General features: G+C 43.2%; 1 protein-coding gene across 1 annotated transcript in view; it reads right to left on the minus strand.

Moving 5' to 3' along the window:
* Positions 1 to 22730, minus strand: part of pde1ca (phosphodiesterase 1C, calmodulin-dependent a) — a 319562-nt gene that overhangs the window by 130837 nt on the left and 165995 nt on the right. Inside the window, exons 5-8 of the mRNA XM_073052530.1 lie at positions 21821 to 21887; positions 18754 to 18870; positions 12473 to 12613; positions 5320 to 5420 (exon numbers count right to left, since the gene is read on the minus strand). Coding sequence (XP_072908631.1) covers positions 5320 to 5420; positions 12473 to 12613; positions 18754 to 18870; positions 21821 to 21887 — 426 coding nt within the window. The remainder of the gene's footprint in view (positions 1 to 5319; positions 5421 to 12472; positions 12614 to 18753; positions 18871 to 21820; positions 21888 to 22730) is intronic.

A 22730-nucleotide genomic window follows, 5' to 3' on the forward strand; every position in this document is an offset into this window, starting at 1 on the left:
TAGAAAGCAGGCACAACTGTGGCTATATTTCATTAGGAATTTGAAGAGATTAGGTATGTCACCAAAGGCACTTGCAAATTTCTACCGATGTATCATGGATAGCATTCTAACTGGCTGCATCACCATCTGGTATGGGGTGGGGGGGGGGGGGGGGCACTTCCCAGGATCAAAATAAGCTGCAGAGAGCTGTGATCTCAGCCAGCTCCATCATGGGCACCTTCCTCCCCAACATCCCGAACATTTTCAATGAGTGATACCTCAAAAAGGCAACATCCACCACTAAGGACTCCCGTCACCCAGAATGTGCCCTTTTCTCATTGCTACCACCAGGAAGGATGTATGGGAGCCTGAAGACACACACTCAACGATTCAGAAACAGCTTCTTCCCCACAGCCATCAGATTTGTCAATGGACATTGGACCCATGAACACTACCTCACTACTTCGTTTTCTCTTATTGTACTATTTACTTCATTTAACTTTTTAACATATATATACTTACCGTAAATGACAGTTTTTTTGTTATTATGATTTGCAATGTACTTCTGCTGCACAGCAACAAAATTCACGACTTACGTCGGTGATGTGAAACCTGATTCTGATTCTGAAGACCGGTGAAGCTAATACAGAATGTAGTGGTGGTCATATAGTCAACAGTTATGCAGTTGAGCTTGTGTTGAAAATATAGCAGTTCAAATCAAAAGCAGAGCAGATAGCAAATCGTGTAGGGCCCTTTAGGATCAGGAAAGGGAGAGATTTTATTCCACAACAATACTAACCTGGCAGTGGAAGTACAGACTGGCCACTCTGTACTGACTGACAAGGCATCAATAATTCTGACACCACTCATTCACAGCACATGAAGTCATCGGGTTCTGATCGGATTTCATTCTTGAGAACTGTTTGTAAAGTAGGAATGAGCAAAAACCGTGTGCCTGGGAGGATCACAGAAGCAGCTGTGATTGGAGAACAAGCGGACGTGGTAAGAGTATGACCAGCCAGCTTAATTGATTCGGTGATCGATTCTGCTTCATGTTCCCATCTCTGTGTAGTTCAGCCCAGACCCTGAATGTTGCAGCTTGGGGGTGGGTGAGAGGTGAAGGTAGTTCGTGTGGGCAGAGAAGGTACACAGGAGTGTCTGTTCCCACCCAGCACAAGATGCCAGCAGTTGACAAATCCATCCCCATCGAACTGGCTGGTCTCCCAAACACTCAACTGTATCTACGGGTCGTCCATAAGTCAGGCGTTCATACCCTAGGAAGGACATGTATACACTTTCTGGGATAGAAACACATATGTTTATAGTTTAAAATCTAGAATCTTGTTTTCTATATAACTGCATTCCAGAAACATCTATTATGTTTCTATCATTTAAAAATAAATTTCCATGAAGATCCAGTGATTTGCTCTTCTCAATTCACTGGGTAACAGTGATAAAGTCAATTCCCACAACTACAGAGTAAAGTCTGTGGGTTGATATTTGCATTTTAATTGTCCTGCTTTGAAAGAAATCCACTGACGGCAATGACAGTGAATTATTGTTATTTCTACTTCACACTGTGTTTGATGTATTGGTACTTCATCAAGAATAAACGGGCCAATAAGAGTTGCAGTGATTAAGCAAACCATTCACAGTTCCATCCTGCAAATGTACTGCATACAGACAGTTATCATAGAAAACATAGAAAACCTACAGCACAATACAGGCCTTTTGGCCCACAAAGTTGTGCCGAACATGTCCCTACCTTAGAAACTACAAGGGTTACCCATAGCCCTCTATTTTTCTAAGCTCCATGTACCTATCCAAAAGCCTCTTAAAAGACCCTATCATATCCACCTCCACCACCGTTGCTGGTAGTCCATTCCACTCTCTGAATAACATACTTACCCCTGACATCTCCTCTGTACCTACTCCCAAGCACCTTAAACCTGTGTCCTCTAATGGCAACCATTTCAGCCATGGGAAAAAGCCTCTGACTATCCGCACGATCAATGCCTCTGATTTTATACACCTCTATCCCAGACAATTAGTATTTGTAGCTGTGCAATGGTTACTCAGCTGGTGTGCACAGGGGAAATGGAATACTGCTCTCAGAATTGGACCTGTAGTGTGAAAACTAGATTTCTACTGAACCCCATGCTCAGTCAACCCTTGGTCAAATTATTCTTCCAGTATATACAGACCAACTGATGACCATGAATTTCTTCTCAGGCGGTGGATGATCTGAGTAAGCACACACTGTATTATTACCCATCTAAAGATGGTACGGTAATAGAAAGCGCTGCTGTAAACACGAAACCTTGATTATACAACTGAATATCTTGCTAAATCCTTTCTAAATGCAATTAAGTGTATGTGGGAAGGGGAACAAAGGAGGTAGTTAATTAATTTCCCTCAAGAAAAATTAAGTGAAAGAGTTGACAACTTTCATGGTTACTTTAACAGACAGCAGTAGACAATTTCAAACCTATCACCATGAAAAATAAACTCGAAATCTTTATGTTGCTTGTTTAAGTTTTTTTTTTCAGTTTTCTATGTTTTCTTCCTTGTTGCCGATTGGTGGTTTGGGGTTCAGGGTGGGCTGTTTGCTGGTTTTTGTGTGAGGGAGGGGTCAGCGATTTGGGAGTTCTGATGTTCTCGTTGGTTTTCCTGTATGGGCGATCTGTTGGCTTTTGTGTGTGGGAGGGGTTGGCGATTTGGGGGGGGTCTGATGTTCTCGTCGGTTTTCCTATATGGGCGATCTGTTGGTTTTTGTATGTGGGAGGGGTTGGCGATTTGGGGGGGTCTGATGTTCTCGTTGGTTTTCCTGTATGGGCGATCTGTTGGTTTTTGTGTGAGGGAGGGGTTGGCGATTTGGGGGGGGTCTGATGTTCTCGTCGGTTTTCCTATATGGGCGATCTGTTGGTTTTTGTGTGAGGGAGGGGTTGGCGATTTGGGGGGGGGTCTGATGTTCTCGTCGGTTTTCCTGTATGGGCGATCTGTTGGTTTTTGTGTGAGGGAGGGGTTGGCGATTTGGGGGGGGTCTAATGTTCTCGTCGGTTTTCCTGTATGGGCGATCTGTTGGTTTTTGTGTGAGGGAGGGGTCAGCGATTTGGGGGGGGTCTGATGTTCTCGTTGGTTTTCCTGTATGGGCGATCTGTTGGTTTTTGTGTGAGGGAGGGGTTGGCGATTTGGGGGGGTCTGATGTTCCCGTTGGTTTTCCTGTATGGGCGATCTGTTGGTTTTTGTATGTGGGAGGGGTTGGCGATTTGGGGGGGTCTGATGTTTTCGTTGGTTTTCCTGTATGGGCGATCTGTTGGTTTTTGTGTGAGGGAGGGGTCAGCGATTTGGGGGGGGTCTGATGTTCTCGTCGGTTTTCCTGTATGGGCGATCTGTTGGTTTTTGTGTGAGGGAGGGGTCAGCGATTTGGGGGGGGTCTGATGTTCTCGTTGGTTTTCCTGTATGGGCGATCTGTTGGTTTTTGTGTGTGGGAGGGGTTGGCGATTTGGGGGGGTCTGATGTTCTCGTTGGTTTTCCTGTATGGGTGATCTGTTGGTTTTTGTATGTGGGAGGGGTTGGCGATTTGGGGGGGTCTGATGTTCTCGTTGGTTTTCCTGTATGGGCGATCTGTTGGTTTTTGTGTGAGGGAGGGGTTGGCGATTTGGGGGGGGTCTGATGTTCTCGTCGGTTTTCCTATATGGGCGATCTGTTGGTTTTTGTATGTGGGAGGGGTTGGCGATTTGGGGGGGTCTGATGTTCTCGTTGGTTTTCCTGTATGGGCGATCTGTTGGTTTTTGTGTGAGGGAGGGGTTGGCGATTTGGGGGGGGTCTGATGTTCTCGTCGGTTTTCCTATATGGGCGATCTGTTGGTTTTTGTGTGAGGGAGGGGTTGGCGATTTGGGGGGGGGTCTGATGTTCTCGTCGGTTTTCCTGTATGGGCGATCTGTTGGTTTTTGTGTGAGGGAGGGGTTGGCGATTTGGGGGGGGTCTAATGTTCTCGTCGGTTTTCCTGTATGGGCGATCTGTTGGTTTTTGTGTGAGGGAGGGGTCAGCGATTTGGGGGGGGTCTGATGTTCTCGTTGGTTTTCCTGTATGGGCGATCTGTTGGTTTTTGTGTGAGGGAGGGGTTGGCGATTTGGGGGGGTCTGATGTTCCCGTTGGTTTTCCTGTATGGGCGATCTGTTGGTTTTTGTATGTGGGAGGGGTTGGCGATTTGGGGGGGTCTGATGTTTTCGTTGGTTTTCCTGTATGGGCGATCTGTTGGTTTTTGTGTGAGGGAGGGGTCAGCGATTTGGGGGGGGTCTGATGTTCTCGTTGGTTTTCCTGTATGGGCGATCTGTTGGTTTTTGTGTGTGGGAGGGGTTGGCGATTTGGGGGGGTCTGATGTTCTCGTTGGTTTTCCTGTATGGGTGATCTGTTGGTTTTTGTGTGTGGGAGGGGTTGGCGATTTGGGGGTTTGATGCTATTGATGCTGTTTTTTTGCGAGAGAGGGATTGGAAGTTTGGGGTTTTTGGTGATCTGGCTGCCATCTCCTGGGTGGGCAATCTGCTGGTTTTTGTGAGAGGGAGGGGTTGGGGGTTTTGGGATTTGTGAGTTTTGTTTCTTTTTCCTTTTCATGTCGGGGGGGTGTTGATGTCATTTCTTTCAACGAATCCTGTGATTTTTCTGTATTTCATGGCTAGCTGGAGGAGAGAAATATCAGAGTTGTATTGTACAAGCATACTTTGACTATAAAATGAACCCTTGAACCTTTAAGCACCATGAATTACAACATGCTACTTTTCAATCAGTGATGTAATAACTTGGAAGTCTCTAAGTAATGCATTGGTATGAACCCTGAAAATTCACAAAATAAAATAATCTTAACATCCGTATTACTAACCTATAAACCCCACAGTGTCATCAACTGAGGCCTCCAGAAAACAACCTTCATTGGTGTGGAGGAGTCCCAAACCTGAACTCTGATAGCTAAAAATGTCAGCAGTTTTTATCTAATTTGTCACTGGATTTTAAAGGTATTTACATGCTGTTCTTAAAATCCATGTGATCAATTGCATGCTTAGATGGGAGGGTAGCTGTTTCAGTATTTATACTCGTGGGCCTTTTGAAATTGCTTTTGATTCTTTGTCTTCAGCAGAGAATAACATGATAAATGCAAAATTTATGAAAAATATGAGAGAATATGTGCTATTAGAATAAAGCTTTCTTTGCATTCCACAACATTATGAAGTGAATGAACTTGAGCATTGCTGATCATTGAATGAATTGCAGATTTGCAAAGGAAAGCGTTGTGAATAGCTTTCTTACTTTAAGAGAGAAAATCGTTAAAATAGATTATACCTGGTCTGAATATGGAAGTTGTTTGAAGTTCCAGTGTGTTCGTAGTCGTGAATAGCAGCTGCAAATATCATGGCAAATATTTCGAGTTCAGTCATCCAGTGCTACAAAACACATTAGACGGAAAAGGGATTCAAATTAATTCACATCTCTGCAGATTCCAAGTTTCACAGTAAGATGTAACACCCTCTGTACCACTACTACTGCAAGACCAACAGCAACATGTTTACACCAGAGAAAGATATGTTTTCATAGAAATTCAAAAGTATTTACAGCTAGGTAGTGCAATTGGTTAATGCTTTTCCTAAAGATTTATTCAGTTTGAAGGCTGTGTGGTATAACACTGCATGGTCAGGTTCAAGGAATAATACGTCTCTGCGTCACAGAGAGATACAGCATTGAAAATGGTTCTTCTGAGTCCCTGCTGACCCCAAAGTGCCTTTATGGTACACTTATCTGACTCCCAAATGTCATAAATTCTCTGTGTTTATAACTCTCCTAAGAGAGCAACATTAAAAAGATGGGGATTAAGGAAATTCCATAAAATGATATACAATTGAAGTGAATTCAGTGAACCAAGTGGGGATTTTTTCTCATTGGCAGCTATTGATGCCCGTGAATGTATCAGCTAGTTGGATGCTGAGGCATGCATGTTGACTATTTACATGGAAATTATATTCATTGTTCTGTATTTTACCTGGGATGACAGTGCAAAGAACAATCATTTGAGTTCTCATGAAAAGTTTCCCAAAACTTCTTCAGTGGTGGTTTTGTAACTTTAGCAGATGTTCACTGAAAACCCTGTCTGAGTCAGCAGAAATCCGAATGATAGAGGAGTCGGGGGTTGTGGGGAATAGGAAAGAAAGTCAAGTTAAGCCATATTCTTATTAAATATAGAGCAGGCTTGAGGGGCTTGTGGTCTGATGCACTACATAAAACATACGAAACAGAGACACAATGGACTGCAGACGTTAGAATCAAGAAACCAAATGTTCTTCTGGAAAAGGATTTTCAACCCAAGATGCTGACAGTTTCTTTCTGCCCATAGATGCTCAATTTTAGAAAACCTAACACACTTATTTGTCAATAAGTTTAGAAAATAATTTTAATTTCAATAATTTTAGAAAACCTAGCACACTTATTTTTCAACATAGTCCCCTCCTACATTTACACACTTAGTCCCGCGGTCATGGAGCACACGGATCTTGGACCTCCAGAAAGTGTCCACATATGGGTGATTGATAAGTTCGTGGCCTAAGGTAGAAGGAGATGAGTTATGTCGCTCTTGTTACATGCACATGCAGGTCAACTCTTTGAGTGATTATGCAGAAAGTTTGAAATTAATAACTCAGCAGTTAATAACACATCAGGGTGATTGATAAGTTCGTGGCCTAAGGTAGAAGGAGATGAGGTATTAACTTCAAACTTTCTGCATAATGAAATGGGAGCTGAATAACTCATCTCTTTCTACCTTAGGCCACGAGCTTATCAATCACCCATCTGTGGGCACTTTCTGGAGTCCAAGATCCATATGCTTCACGACCGCTGGACTAAGTGTGTAAATGTAGGAGGGGACTATGTTGAAAAATATATATGCTATGTTTTCTAAAATTGACTCCTTCTACCTTAGGCCACAAACTTATCAATCACCCCTCATAATGGTAGATTTAATAGGTTAAGCCTTTATTCTTTGGAACATAGAAGACAGGGAGAAGATCTTGATAGTGGCATACAAAATTATGAGGGGTATAGGTAGGGTAATTGCTAGCAGGTTTTTTCCACTGAGATTGGATGGAACTACAACCACAGATCTGTCATAAGTCGGGTGTTAAATCAGGACCCAACTGCAGGACACAGACACTGGAGTCCCGGAAACAGGACTAGACTGAACCCAAGGGCGGGACGGGATGCAGTCTAGGCAGGGGAAGCAGGACCAGGATGAGGGACTGGGAACAAGGAGCCTGGGGTGGACTCTGAGCCCGAGACAGGACAAAGACCCAGAACGTGGGTCTTGCCTCGGGCTTGGACCCCCAAACCCAGGCGAGGATGTGACAAGGCTTGGCTAGGGACTTGGGGTCTTGAGGCTTGGGTCGAGGCTGCAGACTTGGGTCGAGGCTCGAGGCTGCAGGCTTGGGTCGAGGCTCGAGGCTGGAGGCTGCAGGCTTGGGTCGAGGCTCGAGGCTGGAGGCTGCAGGCTTGGGTCGAGGCTCGAGGCTGGAGGCTGCAGGCTTGGGTCGAGGCTCGAGGCTGCAGGTTTGGGTCGAGGCTCGAGGCTGCAGGTTTGGGTCGAGGCTCGAGGCTGCAGGCTTGGGTCGAGGCTCGAGGCTGCAGGCTTGGGTCGAGGCTCGAGGCTGGAGGCTGCAGGCTTAGGTCGAGGCTGGAGGCTGCAGGCTTAGGTCGAGGCTGGAGGCTGCAGGCTTGGGTCGAGGCTTGGCTGGAGACGGGGTCTTGAGGCTTGGCTGGAGGCTTGGGGTCTTGGAGCTTGGGGAACTCGGAGGCTGGAGCTAGGGGCAGACTAGGAACTTTACATCAACATAGAGCCGGGACTTATCCTCCAACAAGCCGGGACTCATCTTTGACAGGACACTGACAGGAGACAGGACAGTATACATAGAGCCGGGACTTATCCACCGATAAGCCAGGACTCATCTTTAACTCCACACCAAGGTGGGGCAGGACCATCCATTGGGTAACGGCAGAACGGCCTGACCTACCCGACGGAGGCAAAAACAAGACAAGACAGATTCCCCCCGCAGGGCAATGGCAGAACGGCCTGACTTACCCCACAGAGGTGAGGACAAGATAAGACAGATTCCCCCCGCAGGGCAACGGCAGAACAGCCTGACTTATCCCACAGAGGCGAGGACAAAACAAGACAGCAACGGCAGAACGGCCTGACTTACCCCACGGAGGTGAGGACAGGAAGGGACAAACACCAAGGAACGAAAGACAGTTCCACCTCTGCATCGGGGTAGCTCCGAGTAGCCGTTACAGCCTGCAGCCTTGGCTGGCTACAGAAGCAACCGGATCCCTACCTATCTTAGAGTGGCTGTCGGCCACCCATCTGGCCCGTGAAACAGCTGAATCCATACCACAATGACCGCTCCGACTACTACCAGCAAGACTCCCAGAAACCATGGTTCTCCAACGCAGCCCCAAGGATGGCAATAGCCCGTTCTAGCCTTCTACCAGCCATCTGTGCCATAAATCTCTTGACAAGACAACCCGCCAACCACACTCAATACCAGGGCCACTTATATTCCCAGTTCCAATATGAGCCTCAGGTGTTTCTGGTTAAGTCCAACCGCAGCAAGGGACCACCGGAAAACCCGGAGTCCGTGGACCGGACCACGGACTTCGAACTGAACCACCACAAGATCATGGGTTAAGGACTAAACATGTAAAGTTTAAGGGGAACACGAGGGGGAACTTCTTCACTCAGAGGGTCATGAGGGTGTGGAACGAGATGTCAGCACGTGGTGCATCTGAGCTCGATTTGAACATTGAAACAAAGTTTGGATAGGTACATGGATGATAGGGGTATGGAGGGCTGTGTTCGCAGTGCAGGTCAGGGGGAGGAAGCAATTTAAATGGTTCTGCATAGACTAGGTGGGCCATAGAGCCTGTTTCTGTATTGTACCTTCCTTTGACTCTAAGTAGAAGTGAGCAGTTAGGACACTCATCCTGTTTCACCATTCAAAAAGACCCCGGCTGATTTCATACCTCATTGTTGCATTAATCCAATATCCCCTCAGTTCAATTAATATCTAAAAATCTACCTTGAATATACTCAGTGACTGAGTCTCCACATGTGACATCGGTAGGGAATTACTCTTAGGTAAACCCCTTAGCTTCACTGTGTTGGATTGGGTTGTAGAAATGTTATTTTCTTGTAGTTTAACTTTCATATGCTTGTTTGTGGTTTTATATAATCACCTATATGCGCACGGTTATTTCTGTATTTCTCTAGAAACGTCTTGGTTTCAGTATCATGTATCATATTACTTGAGTCTGGCTTTCTGGTTGGTTACCAATGGAATTTAATGTTATCAGTGGTCTGGTAAACAACAACCAGACCATCGTTCTTTGCTGTCTTTTCCTTAAGGCCTTTCCCTTACCTTCGTCTGCTTTTGCCCTCTTTGTCTCTCAACATGCTTCTCCCTTCATCTTCTTTGTTCTTGTAACACTTAATAAAATGATTGTAAGCAGCAAATTTTATGCCTTATTCTTAACTTCTGTGGAGCCTTTGAATCCACCAATTGTGACCCATGGTTCTGGACAAGAGAAATCGTCAACAACTTATCCTGGCAAACTTGTTAAAAATCATAAGTGCTTTAATAGGCCACCAGTCATTTTAGGCTAGTGAAGTCTAGTTTGGTTAATCATTCTTCACAGTACGAACCCATCATTCCATGAATCAGCTTGTGAACCTTCACTAAAATCTGTGAACCACAAGTCTATCCTCTTTTTGACCTGTACAAAATTTTCCATATGCATTTTCACCAGGGCGCTATGTAATTGGAACTCAACCCTTCCTGCAATAAAGGAAAGCCATCCAACTTTTTAATTGTTTACTTAACTTGCCTATTAATATTTGGTAGTTCATCAGCAAAAACACCCTGTCCTTCCTCAACACCAGTATCCTTCAATTTTTATTTTTAAAAATTCCATTTTCCTATTTTTCTCTCAAAGTAAATATTTTTTATTAGCAATGCACACAAAATGCTGGAGGAACTCAGCAGGCCAGGCAGCATCCATGGAAAAGAGTGAACAGCTGACATTTCAGGCCGAGACCCTTCATCAGGACAGGTGTTGCCTCAGAATTATTTTGTGTTTATAATTGACCGCTTGAAGCTGAACACAAATACTCTAGGCCTGGAATATTGACTGTTCAATTTTTTCCATAGATACTGCCTGACCTGCCACTTTGTGTGTGTTGCTTTGGATTTCCAGCATCTGCAGATACAGCTTTTTGTTTTACTTAGTATTTCATCTGATACATCCTTGCCCATTCATCTGCAACGCCATTTAGTTTTGTATTAACCAACTTGGATATATTGCACTTGATCTTTCCAACTGACTCACTGATGTAGACTGTGAACAGCACTAATGCCTGTGCTCCTCATTAAAGGCTCCATCCTGAAAAACAAAACTGCTCATTCCTACATCCTGTTTTGTTTCCTCTCTGTGTGCCATCTTACTATCCCTGTTTCTATTCCTCTTTAAATCATAAGACATAGGAGCAGAATTAAGCCATTCAGCCCCTTGAGTCTGCTCCACGTTCAATCATGGCTGATTTATTTTCCTTCTCAACCCCATCTCCTATGTATATACGTAATTGGGGTTTATAAGAAGCCTATAGAAATTCAACAGGAAAATATGAACATAAACACGAGAAATTCTGCAGATGATGGAAATCCAAAACAACATGCACAAAATGCTGGAGGATTTCAGCAGGTCAGGCAGCATCCATGGAAATAAATAAACAGTTGGCAGTTCAGGCTGAGAAGCAAGGGGCCACAATGGAGGGAGGAGAAGGAGGCTAGTTGGAATCTGATAGGAGAGGGGAGTGGACCATAGGAGAAAGGAAAGGAGGAGGGGACTCAGGGGGGTGGTGATAGGCAGGTGAGAAGAGGTAAGAGTGGAGAATACAAGAAGAGGTGGGGGAATTATTTTACTGTAAGTAAAAATTGATATTCATGCTATCAGGTTGGAGGCAAACAGAATATAAGGTGTTGCTCCTCCAACCTAAGGGTGAATATGAACACACACCTATGAAAGCACCCAAATACACAAGTACAAAACTTTCACGTATGGGAACATATTCATAACCGTGCACACGTGCGCAGTATCACACGTAGACATGGTAGTGAAAAAGGCACTTAGCATGCTGGCCTTCATCAGTCAGGTCTTTGACTACAGGATTCGGGACACTATGCTGCAGTTGTATATGTTGTTGGTGAGGCCACATTTAGAATAATGTACAGTTTTGTTCCCTTGTTACAGGAAAAATGTGGTTAAACTGTACTGAATGCAGAAAAGATTTAGGAGGATGTGGCCAGGACTGGTGGGCTTGAGTATAGAGAGTGGCTGGCGAGGCTAGGTCTTTGTTCCTTGGAGTGTAGGAGACTGAGAGGTGACATAGGCATTTATAAAATCATGAGGGGTACAGACAAGGTGGATGGTAGCTGTTCCTTTTACGGCAGTGTAGTGGAGTCCAAATCTAGAGGCATATGTTTAGAGTGAGAGGAGGAAAATTTAAAAGGAACACGAGGGGCAAGAGAGAGGGTCATAACATGGTAGTGTAGTGGTTAGCACAATGTTTTACAGTGCAGGCAATCTGGGTTCAATTCCCGCCACTGCCTATAAGGAGTTTGTATGTTCACCCTGTGATCGTGTGGGTTTCCTCCGGGTGCTCCAGTTTCCTCCCACAGCCAAAAAACAATACCAGTTAATAGGTTAATTTGTCATTGTAAATTATCCCATGATTAGGCTGGAATTAAACTGGGGGATTGCTGAACGTTGTGGCTTGAAGGGCTAGAACGGCCTATCCCACACTATTTCTCAATAAATAAATAGATAAAACTCACTACCAGGTGAAGTAGTTGAAGCATTTGAATAGGTACAAGCAGGGACAGGCCTTATAGGGATATGGACCAAACACAGGAAATTGGGCCCATGGTTGGCATGGGCTTGATGGGCCAAAGGGCCTGTATCCATGCTTTATGGCTTTTGAAATGTAAGATTTTTTAAATCTCTGTATACAAGTTTCATAAGATTAAAGTGAAAATATAGAGGTTAAATTCATCAATCTCTCATTTCTACGTATGTGTGGATTGGAAAGTTTGTACCTGTCTATTTATGTCAGGTTCCTCTGCAGCTCAATGCTGCTGACACTCTGAACTGACGAAAGCGCCCAAAGGAATAAATCTGTAACAACGGAACGATTTCTGATTGATGCGTACATGTACAACATTTAGCTCATGCAGCTCATTCAGGCAACACAACATCGGGGCATGACAATTACAACCGGATCAACGGTTAAGCTCACTGGAATTCACAGCCTGGGGAAGGAGCTGTTGCCTTTGTACCTTGGTTTTGGAAGACTAGCTGCAGAACTGTAATTTTACAGAGGGAATACCCAGACGGTACTTACCACAACACCAGTTCTCAGCAGAAGTGAATGGACTGTCTGGGTAACATCCGCGGCATGTAGCAGATTGTGATAGGGATTTTTGTATTTTGTATATCCAGCTTCCAGGGCTTCAATTAATGACACAAGGGAAGAAATAGGGATCTGAAATGAAATAAAACATCAGATGTAGAGACTGTAAAGAAAATTTACTGATATAAAATGCTGAAATGCCGTCTGTTTTATTGGCTTGCAGTGATCAGATTATATAAAGCTGGGAAAATCTCCCATATGTTCTACTAAAACTCTGTTGAGTAAAGCAAGGAAAAAAGCTCAAACTAATAAAAGAAGAGAAAATATAAGCACACATAAACCAAACAAAATTGCCTCTCCTTAGCTTTTGAATTCAGTTCAAATAAAGTTAACAAGCTGTTTGTAAGGAGTCTGTACATTCTAGCCAGGCCGCATGGGTTCCTCCGGGTGCTCTGGTTTCCTCCCACAGTCCAAAGACATACCAGTTGGCAGGTTAGTTGGTCATTGTAAATTGTCTCACAATTAACTAGGATTAGATCTGGGGACTGCTGGGCAGCACAGCTTGAAGGGCTGGAAAGGCCTATTCCACACTGTATCTCAATAAATAAATAAAAGGATATTTGTGAAGTCTTTAGTAATTGTGACTTTGGTCTAAAAACCTTAAAGACCTAATCTTCATGTCCACCATGGCAAATTATGAAGATGAATGAGAAATTTGTGTCCTAAAGCAGATCAATAATGCTAAGTTAGCTGTTAGTATCACTAATCTACATACAGTCTAGTTATAGGTATAATCCTGTGCTGCTCTTAACAGGATATTATAACCTGACCCAAGCCCATTCCCACTGATTGAAAGGGGACATAACCAATGGGCTTAAGGAGGCCTTTTATAATAAAAGTGGAAATCAGAAACAAAACCAGAAAAGGCTGGAAACACCCAGCATATCAGTGGAAAGAGAACTAGAGGAAATGTTTCAGTCAGCGTCCCTATGTCAGAACTGACAGAAAGTCTTCAAACTGAAATGTTAACTCTATTTCTCTTACAGCAAATGTAGCCTAACCTGTTAGTTGTATAATTCTTAACATTTCTCATTCCAAATCTAATGCTGAAACCTAAGGAGATCTTCTTTGTGACATTTTTAATAAACATATATAAATAACGTTTGGGTGGCAGGGTGGAGATATGTCTCTACCAAAGGAGGTGTAAGACACTCTTTTCCTACACTAGCCTGCGGGTCACCCTTGGGTAAGGTGTAACACCTGCTTAGCCTCCCCATCCCAATCAGGGTCATGTGAAGCCATGGGAGCAGGTGGTGGATGATTGTCTGAGCAGCTGGTGCAGATCATGTCCTGGTTATGCAACCACTAACACCAGGCAGACATTTTCTGAAGAGTATTGGTAATGGCTGGGATTAACCATCTTGTAAAGACACTGCCCAGAAGAAGGGAATGACCAACCAGTCCTGTAGAAACATTTGCCAAGAACATTCACGGTGAAGGAAAAACTATGATTGCCCACATTATACAACATGAGACACAAAAGATATCTGTGGATCATGTTGCTGCCAGCTCCAGGAAGGTGTTGGAGTCAGTGTGCGGTCTAACAAGTGGAGCATGTGATCACATTTTCCTTGTGATTGCAAGACCCTGTTCAACATTGATAATATGGAATACTGCAAGCCCAATTCACTGCTTCATTGGTGAGACCGACGGTGAGGGAGCTGTGTGGCCTTGGGTTTAGTGCAGAGTAGGCCTCAAGCCACAGGGTCACCTGTTGCAGCACCTGGGGCAGAGACGCCGAAGGTGGTGTGGGAGAGAGGAAGGATGTGGTGGGCTCGCTGGAGTCTGTGCTGAGCCACTCCCATCAGTGCTGCCCCAAGTGTTCACTGGGTGGAAGACAAGCTGGATTGCGTTTGTCTGCAGACTGCAGCAAACTTGTTCTTGCCAACAGCATCCAGGCATAATCAATCTACAGGACACGACACTCAGGGACTTGGCACTATATTATATTTTTTGGTGTGACTGTATATTTACTGCTACCTTTTATGTGTTATAAGTGAATGTCTGTAGGTACTGTGTTTTGCACCTTGACCCTAGAGGAATGCTATTTCAATTGGCTGTATTCAAGGGCATTCATGAATGATTCAATGACAATTAAACTTGAACTTGAATGAAGGAAACCATTACAAGGCAGGTCAGATTAGGAAAATACAAAGAGATTCCACAGAATCAGAATCAGGTTTATTATCACCGGCATGTGACATGAAACTTGTTAACTTAGCAGCAGCAGTTCAATGCAGTACATAATCTAGCAGAGAGAAAAAATAATAATAAATAAAGCATAATAATAAACAAGTAAATCAATTACATATATTGAACAGATTTTTTAAAATGTGCAAAAACAGAAATACTGTATGTTAAAAAAAAGTGAGGTAGTGTCCAAAGCTTCAATGTCCATTTAGGAATTGGATGGCAGAGGGAAAGAAGCTGTTCCTGAATCGCTGAGTGTGTGTCTTCAGGCTTCTGTATCTCCTACCTGACGGTAACAGTGACAAAAGGGCATGCCCTGGGTGCTGGAGGTTCTTAATAATGGACGCAGCCTTTCTGAGACACCACTCCCTGATGATGTCCTGGGTACTTTGTAGGCTAGTACCCAAGATGGAGCTGAACAGATTTACAACCTTCTGCAGCTTCTTTCAGTCATGTGTGGCAGCCCCTCCATACCAGACTGTGATGCAGCCTGTCAGAATGCTCTCCACAGCCAGATTAAGAGAAAAGGACTCCCCAGGGAGAGAGTTCAGCAGGAGATGGGTGGGATTTTTAATGACTATTTCTCCTTGGTGCTTATTGAAGAGAAAATTGGGGTGCTCAAGAGGTAAGGAAACAAGTGGAGATGGTGTGGAATACATTCATATTAGCAGAGAGGAGGTATTTGTAGTCCTGAGGCATATTAAATCCATAGGCCCTGATGATTACGTTGTTGGACTTTGTGGGAGGCCCCTGCAGAGATATTTGATTCATAGTAAAATTCCCAAAGACTGGAAGGTGGCTAATGTTATTCCATTGTTTTGGAAAGGTAACAAGGACAAGCGAGAACTACAGGCTGATCGGCCTCTAATCAGTAGCAGGGAAGTTACTGAAGGAAATCCTGAGGGACAGGACTTGCTAGTATTTTGGATAGACAGAATCTGATCAGGAGGAATCATCATGGTTTTGTGCATGGAGTGTTGTGCCTGACAAAACTTTCAGAATTTTTTGATGAGGTAACCAAACAGGTATAAAAGGGTAGGGCAGTGTAGTCATTTATTTGTAATTTAGCAAGGCCCTTGAGAGGTTGGTCTGGAAGGTTAGATCATGTGGAATCAAGGGAGAGCTTATTAGGTGAATTCAGAGGCAGGAAAAGGAGGGTGGTGGTTGAAGGTTGTTGCTCAGAATGGAGGCCAGTGACTAGTGAAACGCTGCAGGGGTTGGCATGTTGACCCTTGCTGTTTGTTATTTGTACAAATGAGTTGGGTGCAAATGTACAAGACTTGTTCAGTGAACTTTTGGATGACATGAAATTAGGAACTGAGGTTGACAGTGAAGAAGGTTACTGTAGATTACTTAATCTCGATCAGTTAGCAAAGTAGATTAAGGGGTGCCAAATAGATTTCAATACAGATAAGTGTGAGATGGTGCATTTTGGAAATCTGAATCAATATAGGACTTATACTAAGGAGTGTATACTAGGGAGTGTAATGGAACAGAGAGACATCGGAGTGTGAGTGCACTGTTCATTAAAAGCAGTATCACTTGTAATCAGGGTGGTGAAAAATGTCTTTAGCATGCTGGCCCTCATCAGTCAGAGCACTGTAGAGGAATTGGGACATTATGTTGCAGTTGATAAATGGTTGGTGAGGCCACACTTGAGAGTAGTGTGTACAGTTTTGGTCACCCTGTTATAGGAAAGGCATGGTTAAAATGGAAAGAAGGCAGAAAAGATCTATGAGTAAGTTGCTAGGACAAGAGAGGCAACATTGCCCTGCTGAGGGTGGTGAGTATATGGAATGAGCAGTCTGAGGAAGTTATTGAGGCAGGTACAGTAGTATCAATAGTATCATTTAAGAAGCATCGGATAGGTACATGGAGGTGTGGGTCTTCAAGGGACATAGTGCAAACACAGAAAACTGAGACTAGCTTCATGGGCATTATGGTTGGGAAACAGCCATTGGACTGAATGGCCTATGTCCGTGCTGTATCGTTCGATGACTATAGTGATGAGAACCATATTGCAATTCATTCATTTACCATAGATCTCCCCATAGAGATGAATTATGCTTCTCATGAAAGCATCCCATTTCCATGGTTCTTAAAATTATTAGAAAATCTTTCAACATCATCTTTTGCTCAATAAGGAATGCCCTGAAAAAGTAGAGAGATTTCTTTGTATTTTGCTGGAGTAGCAAGGAATGTTTGTCATTAAAATTTCCATAAAACTGTTGTGAAGATTATAGGCTTTGATTGAAACTAAAAATGGAGGTGATCTATGATTTAATAATGCATGTGCCATTTTATAATGGGACTTATATTTTATAAAAACCTTATATTGCACAAGTAACAGCCAAAACATATTCCAAGTAATGAAGTAATGGCGTAGCTTCCAGTATGATATCTACAAAAACTATTGTCCAGGCATTATGAACATCATTTGTAATGTTACACAGCGGCTTCCATCATGATCCCTTCATCAGCTGTTTTTGCCAGGTACTTGTTGCTTTTTAACAACCTGCAGCTCAAAGAGCTTAGCACTTACAGACAATTCTCTATCTGATATCATCACATGGACAATCAGAGACTTTCTCCAGATCAATTTTTGACAAATCAGAACTATTTTCTTTTGCTCTCTCCAGCATTTAAATGTCACTGGCCTTGGTTCCATCAACCCAAAAGTGAGTGGTAAAGTTAACTTTATTTGTCACATGTAGAGAGAAACATCACAACATCCAGTGAAACGTGCCATTTGCGTCAACAACCAACACGGTCCAAGCATGTGCTAAGAGCAGCCCACAAGTATCACCATGCTTCCAGCACAGGCATAGCAGGCCCACAAGTTAGTAATCCTTATCCATATGTCTTTGGAATGTGGGGGGTGGGGGGAGAAACTGGAGTGTGAGAGGAAACCCATGTAGTCACTGGGAGAAACTACAAACTCCTTACAGACAGCAGTGGGAACTGAACCCCAATATTCCGATCACTGGTGCTGTAAAGCATTACGCTAACAGTTCTGCTACCATAGCAACAATCTCCCTGCTCCCCTCATGCTCTTATGCTATCTCTAGAAATGTGTATTGCTAGGATCAGAATCACACAGCATGGAAGAAGGTCCTACACCCCACTGTCCATGCCAATGATCAACCATCCATTTATACCAATCCCACATTAATCTCATTTTATTCTCTCCATTTTTTCACAATTCCATATACCACAGGCAATTTACAACAGCCAATCCACCTATTGACACAGACATATGACATAAGAGCAGAATTAGGCCATTTGGCCCATTGAATCTGTTCCACCATTTCAGCATGGCTAATCCATTACCCTCTCAGCCCCAATTTCCTGCTATTTCCCCGTATCCCTTCATGCCAAGACTAATCAAGAATCTATCAACCTCTGCCTTAAAGATACCCAATGACTTGGCATCCACAGCCACCTGTGGCAACGAATTCCACAGATTCACCTCTCTCTGGCTAAAGAAATTCCTCCTCATGTCCATTCCAAATGGACGTCCCTCTATTCTGAGGCTATGTCCTCTGGTCTTACATGACCCCACCATATGAAAACTCCTCTCCACATTCACTCTATCGAGGCCCTTCAACATTCAATAGGTTTCAATGAGATTCCCCCCTCATTCTTTGGAACATGCGAGGAAATCAGAGCACCCAGAGGAAAACCACGAGTCAAGGGAGAATATGCAAACAACACCATAAGATCAGGATTGAACCCAGGCCACTGGTGCTGTGAGACTGAGCTCTTTAGATGATGGGTGGTCCCATCCCATGCAGAGTGGTGAAACTCAGGAATTTCAAATTTCTAAACCAAAGACTTGTGGAGAATTGATCACTTAAGGTATTTAAAGAGCAGGTAGATTTGAAGATCTTTATTTTCCAAAGAAATTTCAAAGTACTTTTTTTGCATTCTGTAACAAATGGGTTGCATTTTTCTACATTTTGCACTGCAATATGTAAACAAAATGATTGTACATTTAAGCAGGCCAAAACATTTCTACTCACCTTGAAGCGACTAATGAGATCATATCTGGTGAAAAGTTCATAAACAACGAATCTAAGTGTGTGTTCTCCACAGGCCTCATTCAGTGCAAATACGTTGAAGGTCCATTTATCAATATTCTGAAAAACAGAGTAAAGGAGACCGCTTCATCATGACTGATTAACTTTATCACTGTTTTGTGCAATACCACTGGGATTTCTATTGGTTCGCCCACAAGGGCAAAGGAACATGGAACATAAAATCATGGAACCAGATACTAATGGCACAGGATGCAACATTTCCCTCTTCATATCGAGGAAGGGATCCACCATCTCATCCCACAGATCACAGGTCTGAAGCCTTGAAGTCCATGGTTTTACCTTTTCAGGCACCAATTTCTGGACCTTTACTACATATGGAATTTTTTAAATCCCTCATATTCCCTCTAGGAACTATCTTAAACGTGCCCTTTTTAGTCAATGGCAATAGGACCTTCTTATTCACAATACCCAAACATTTTATGATTTTACACTTCAACTAAATCTTTCCTCATCATTTATCTTAAAGAGAGCATCAGCATCCTAGATAATTTGGTATCATTACTAAAAATCTCCAGCCCTGCACCATCCTTGTAAATATCTACATTTACTTATAGATATACGGTAAGTATCTAGAGATCGATATTACCGCACTGTTCTTGCAGTGAAGTGACCAGAAATTTATATTGAGTTCTCTCTGTGCATTCGGGGAGACCAGGAGCAAATGGCTGCTGCATGGGAAAGGAAAGTGCATAGAGGCTTGCAAAGCAGCAAGGCTGTCTGAAGCAACACACACAAAATGCTGGAGATCAGGAAGTATACATGGAAATGAGTAGACAGTCAACATTTTGGGCCAAGACCCTTCTTCAGGACTGGAAAAGGGCTACCCTCAGAATGAAGGAGCAACATCTTGTATTCCATCTGGGTAGTCTCCAATCAAAAGGCATGATTATCGATTTCTTCTTCCAGTAAAATAATTTGTCCCTCCCTCTCTCCTCTTCTTCTATTCCCACTCTGGCCTCTTACCTCTTCTCACCTGCCTATCACTTCCCTCTGGGTCCCCTCCCCCTCCTCCTTTCTTTTCTCCTATGGTCCACTCTCCTATCCTCTTCTTCAGCACTCCCGAAGAAGGGTCTCAGTCCAAAACATCGACGGTCAGTCCTGAAGAAGGGTCTCAGCCTGAAACTTCGACTGTCCATAGATGCTCCCTGACCTGCTGAGTTCCTCCAGTATTTCATGTGTGTTTTGCTTTGAATTTCCAGCATCTGCAGAATCTCTCATGTTTATTATTAAGGCTAAAGACAGCTGGAAATGTTGAATGGCTAACAGTAAACCACATGCAGTGAAGATTGGCTCAGATTCAGATTAGTTTATTTACCGCATGTACATTGAAACGTAGAGTGAGATGTGTCATTTGCATTAACAACAAACACAACCTAAGGATGTGCTGGGGATAGCCCGTAAGTGTTGCCAGACAGTCTGGCACCTACATAGCAAGCCCTCAGTGTTCAGCAGAACAACACAAGCAACAACGGCAACAAATCAAAAATAGCAACAGGAAAACAAGCTCCATTCCTCCCTCCCACCCATTCACACAGAGACAGGGCTCCAACCCCAGGACAGGGTGCCTCCAGACCTTCAATCTTCAATTCCAGCCAAGTTTGATTAGATGTTGCAAATTTTGTAGGTAGCTTAAGAAGTGATTCAAAAAGGAAATGCCCTGCATTTGAGAAACAAGAGAAAATCTGCAGATGCTGACAATCAAGGTAAATACAAAATGCTGAAGGATCTGAGCAGGCCAGGCAGCATCTACGGAAAAGAGTAAACAGACAACGCTTCGGGCTAAGACCCTTCATCAGACCCTGCATACGACAAAGACTAGACTGGAAAATCAATTCCACCAACAGTCGAGGATAAAGAGAATCTCTAATTTTTTTAACTTATTGAGATACAACATGGAATAGGCTCTTCCGGCCCTTTAAACCCCATGCTGCCCAACAATCCCACCCCCCTCCCCCCATTTAATCCTAGCCTAATCACAGGATAATTGACCTATCAACTGGTACTCCTTTGAACTGTGGGAGGAAACCCACAGGGTCACTGGAGAATGTACAAACTCCTCACAGGCAGCAGCAGCAGGTCACTGGTACTGTACAGTATTGTGCTAACCACTTACCAACCCTACTGCCTCTATATCTGCTTTATAGAGTAGATGAGCTGAATTGCATGGGGACAGAGATAGGGTCAGATTCAGAATAGCAACTGAAAACAAAATTAAAATTATTCCTGCCCTGAATAACATGCTTCCCATTTGAAGATTTTCTATTGACCAACAAAAAGAAAACAGGTTGCTAAAACTGCTGCCTGTAGCAGATCTTTTGGCAAAAATTATACACTACAACAGATAATTAAAAAATCAACACGAGGCACAATCTTAAAAATTACAAACACAAGAGATTTTTCCCCTTTTAGATCTTGTCTTCATTCAGCTGAAAAGAAGCTAAACACAAGAGATTCTGCAGATACTGGAAATCCAGAGCAACAGACACAAAATGCTGAAGGAACTCATCTGGCCAGGACTGGAAAGGAAGTGGGAAGATGTCAGAATAAGAAGATGGAGGGCGTGGGAGGAGTATAAGTTAGAAAGTGATAGGTGAAACCAGGTGGATACGTTCCAATTAGTAGGATTGGTCATTGTAAACTGTCCCCTTTCTTTCCAGTCATGATGAAGGGTCAACCATCAACCATTTATTTCTCTCCATAAATGCTGCTTGATCTACTTGAGTTTATCCAGCATTTTTTGTGTATTGCTCAAGAAAATTAAGTAAACATATTTGAGCAATAGTACACCATTCTTGCATCCATTACAACTTTCCAGTTATTAAAATTAATTAAGGAGAGATGAAGGGTTGCAAATAGTAAATGAACATCTGTTTCCAAATCAGTAGTCTACCCTCAATGTCTCACAAGTAGATGAGAAAGTTGTAAAATTGTTTCATGAAAGTAGGTGATTACTGGAGAGCAAAAATTTAATCAAGACTCAAAAAAGTACCTTTAAGACATCGATGACTGAAGGAGGGTAGCTTAGTCCAACCATATTTGAAGTACGTCGGTACATTCTGTTCAGTTTAGAAAATGCAAAGTTAGTGTTGTAATGATACATCTGCAATAACAACATTGGTGAGTGAAAACTAATGGACACAGTCAAAGGCTCTGCTAGTGTTAAATTCCCAGCTAACAGAAACAGTCCCTCAGCATCTACTTTGTCAAACTCACTTAGAATCTCAGATGAAAATCAGTAATAGCTGCATGTGGAATAAACCTGAAAGAGAAATAGAAAACAATAGGAAAAGCTCAGCAGGTCAGGCAGCTTCGGTGGAAAGTGCAATAAGCCATGTTCCAGATCCAGGACCTTCCATCAGATTTATTGGAATCTTACACACTTCATTAAGAACACTTCTCACTCTCCCAAATTCCAGTTACTACAGCCAAGCTTCTTCAATTGCTATTCATAGCTCAACCCTCTCTTATAAGAACAAACGTGGTGAATCTAGACCACACTGACACCTGGTATAGCATGAACAAAGTCACTGGAGAGACACTGAAGCTAGCAGATATAAAGTAGAAGTGTTTTATTCAATAAAAACGAGCAGCAGGCATCATATTGAGACGCTCCTGTTGGAAGAGGCCTGGCCCAACCAATATTGCATGATATTTTTTATATGCTAAAGATCAAAGGTAAGAGCAGGACAACCCTATAGTTACAATGTATCTACAATGCTTCCTTGAATTACGCATAGCTTTTACACACCTCCTTCTTCGCACCCACACTCCAGACACCCAAAATCAATGTTAATCAGCACTGTCTGGTTTGCAGTCAATTCCAGTCCACAGTTCCAAGAAAACTACTGTTCAAGGCTGCTTTTTCAATTCAATCTATGATCCATGTTCAAGTCTGAATA

Source organism: Hemitrygon akajei, chromosome 1 (assembly GCF_048418815.1).
Source record: "Hemitrygon akajei chromosome 1, sHemAka1.3, whole genome shotgun sequence".
Classification (NCBI taxonomy): Eukaryota; Metazoa; Chordata; class Chondrichthyes; order Myliobatiformes; family Dasyatidae; genus Hemitrygon; species Hemitrygon akajei.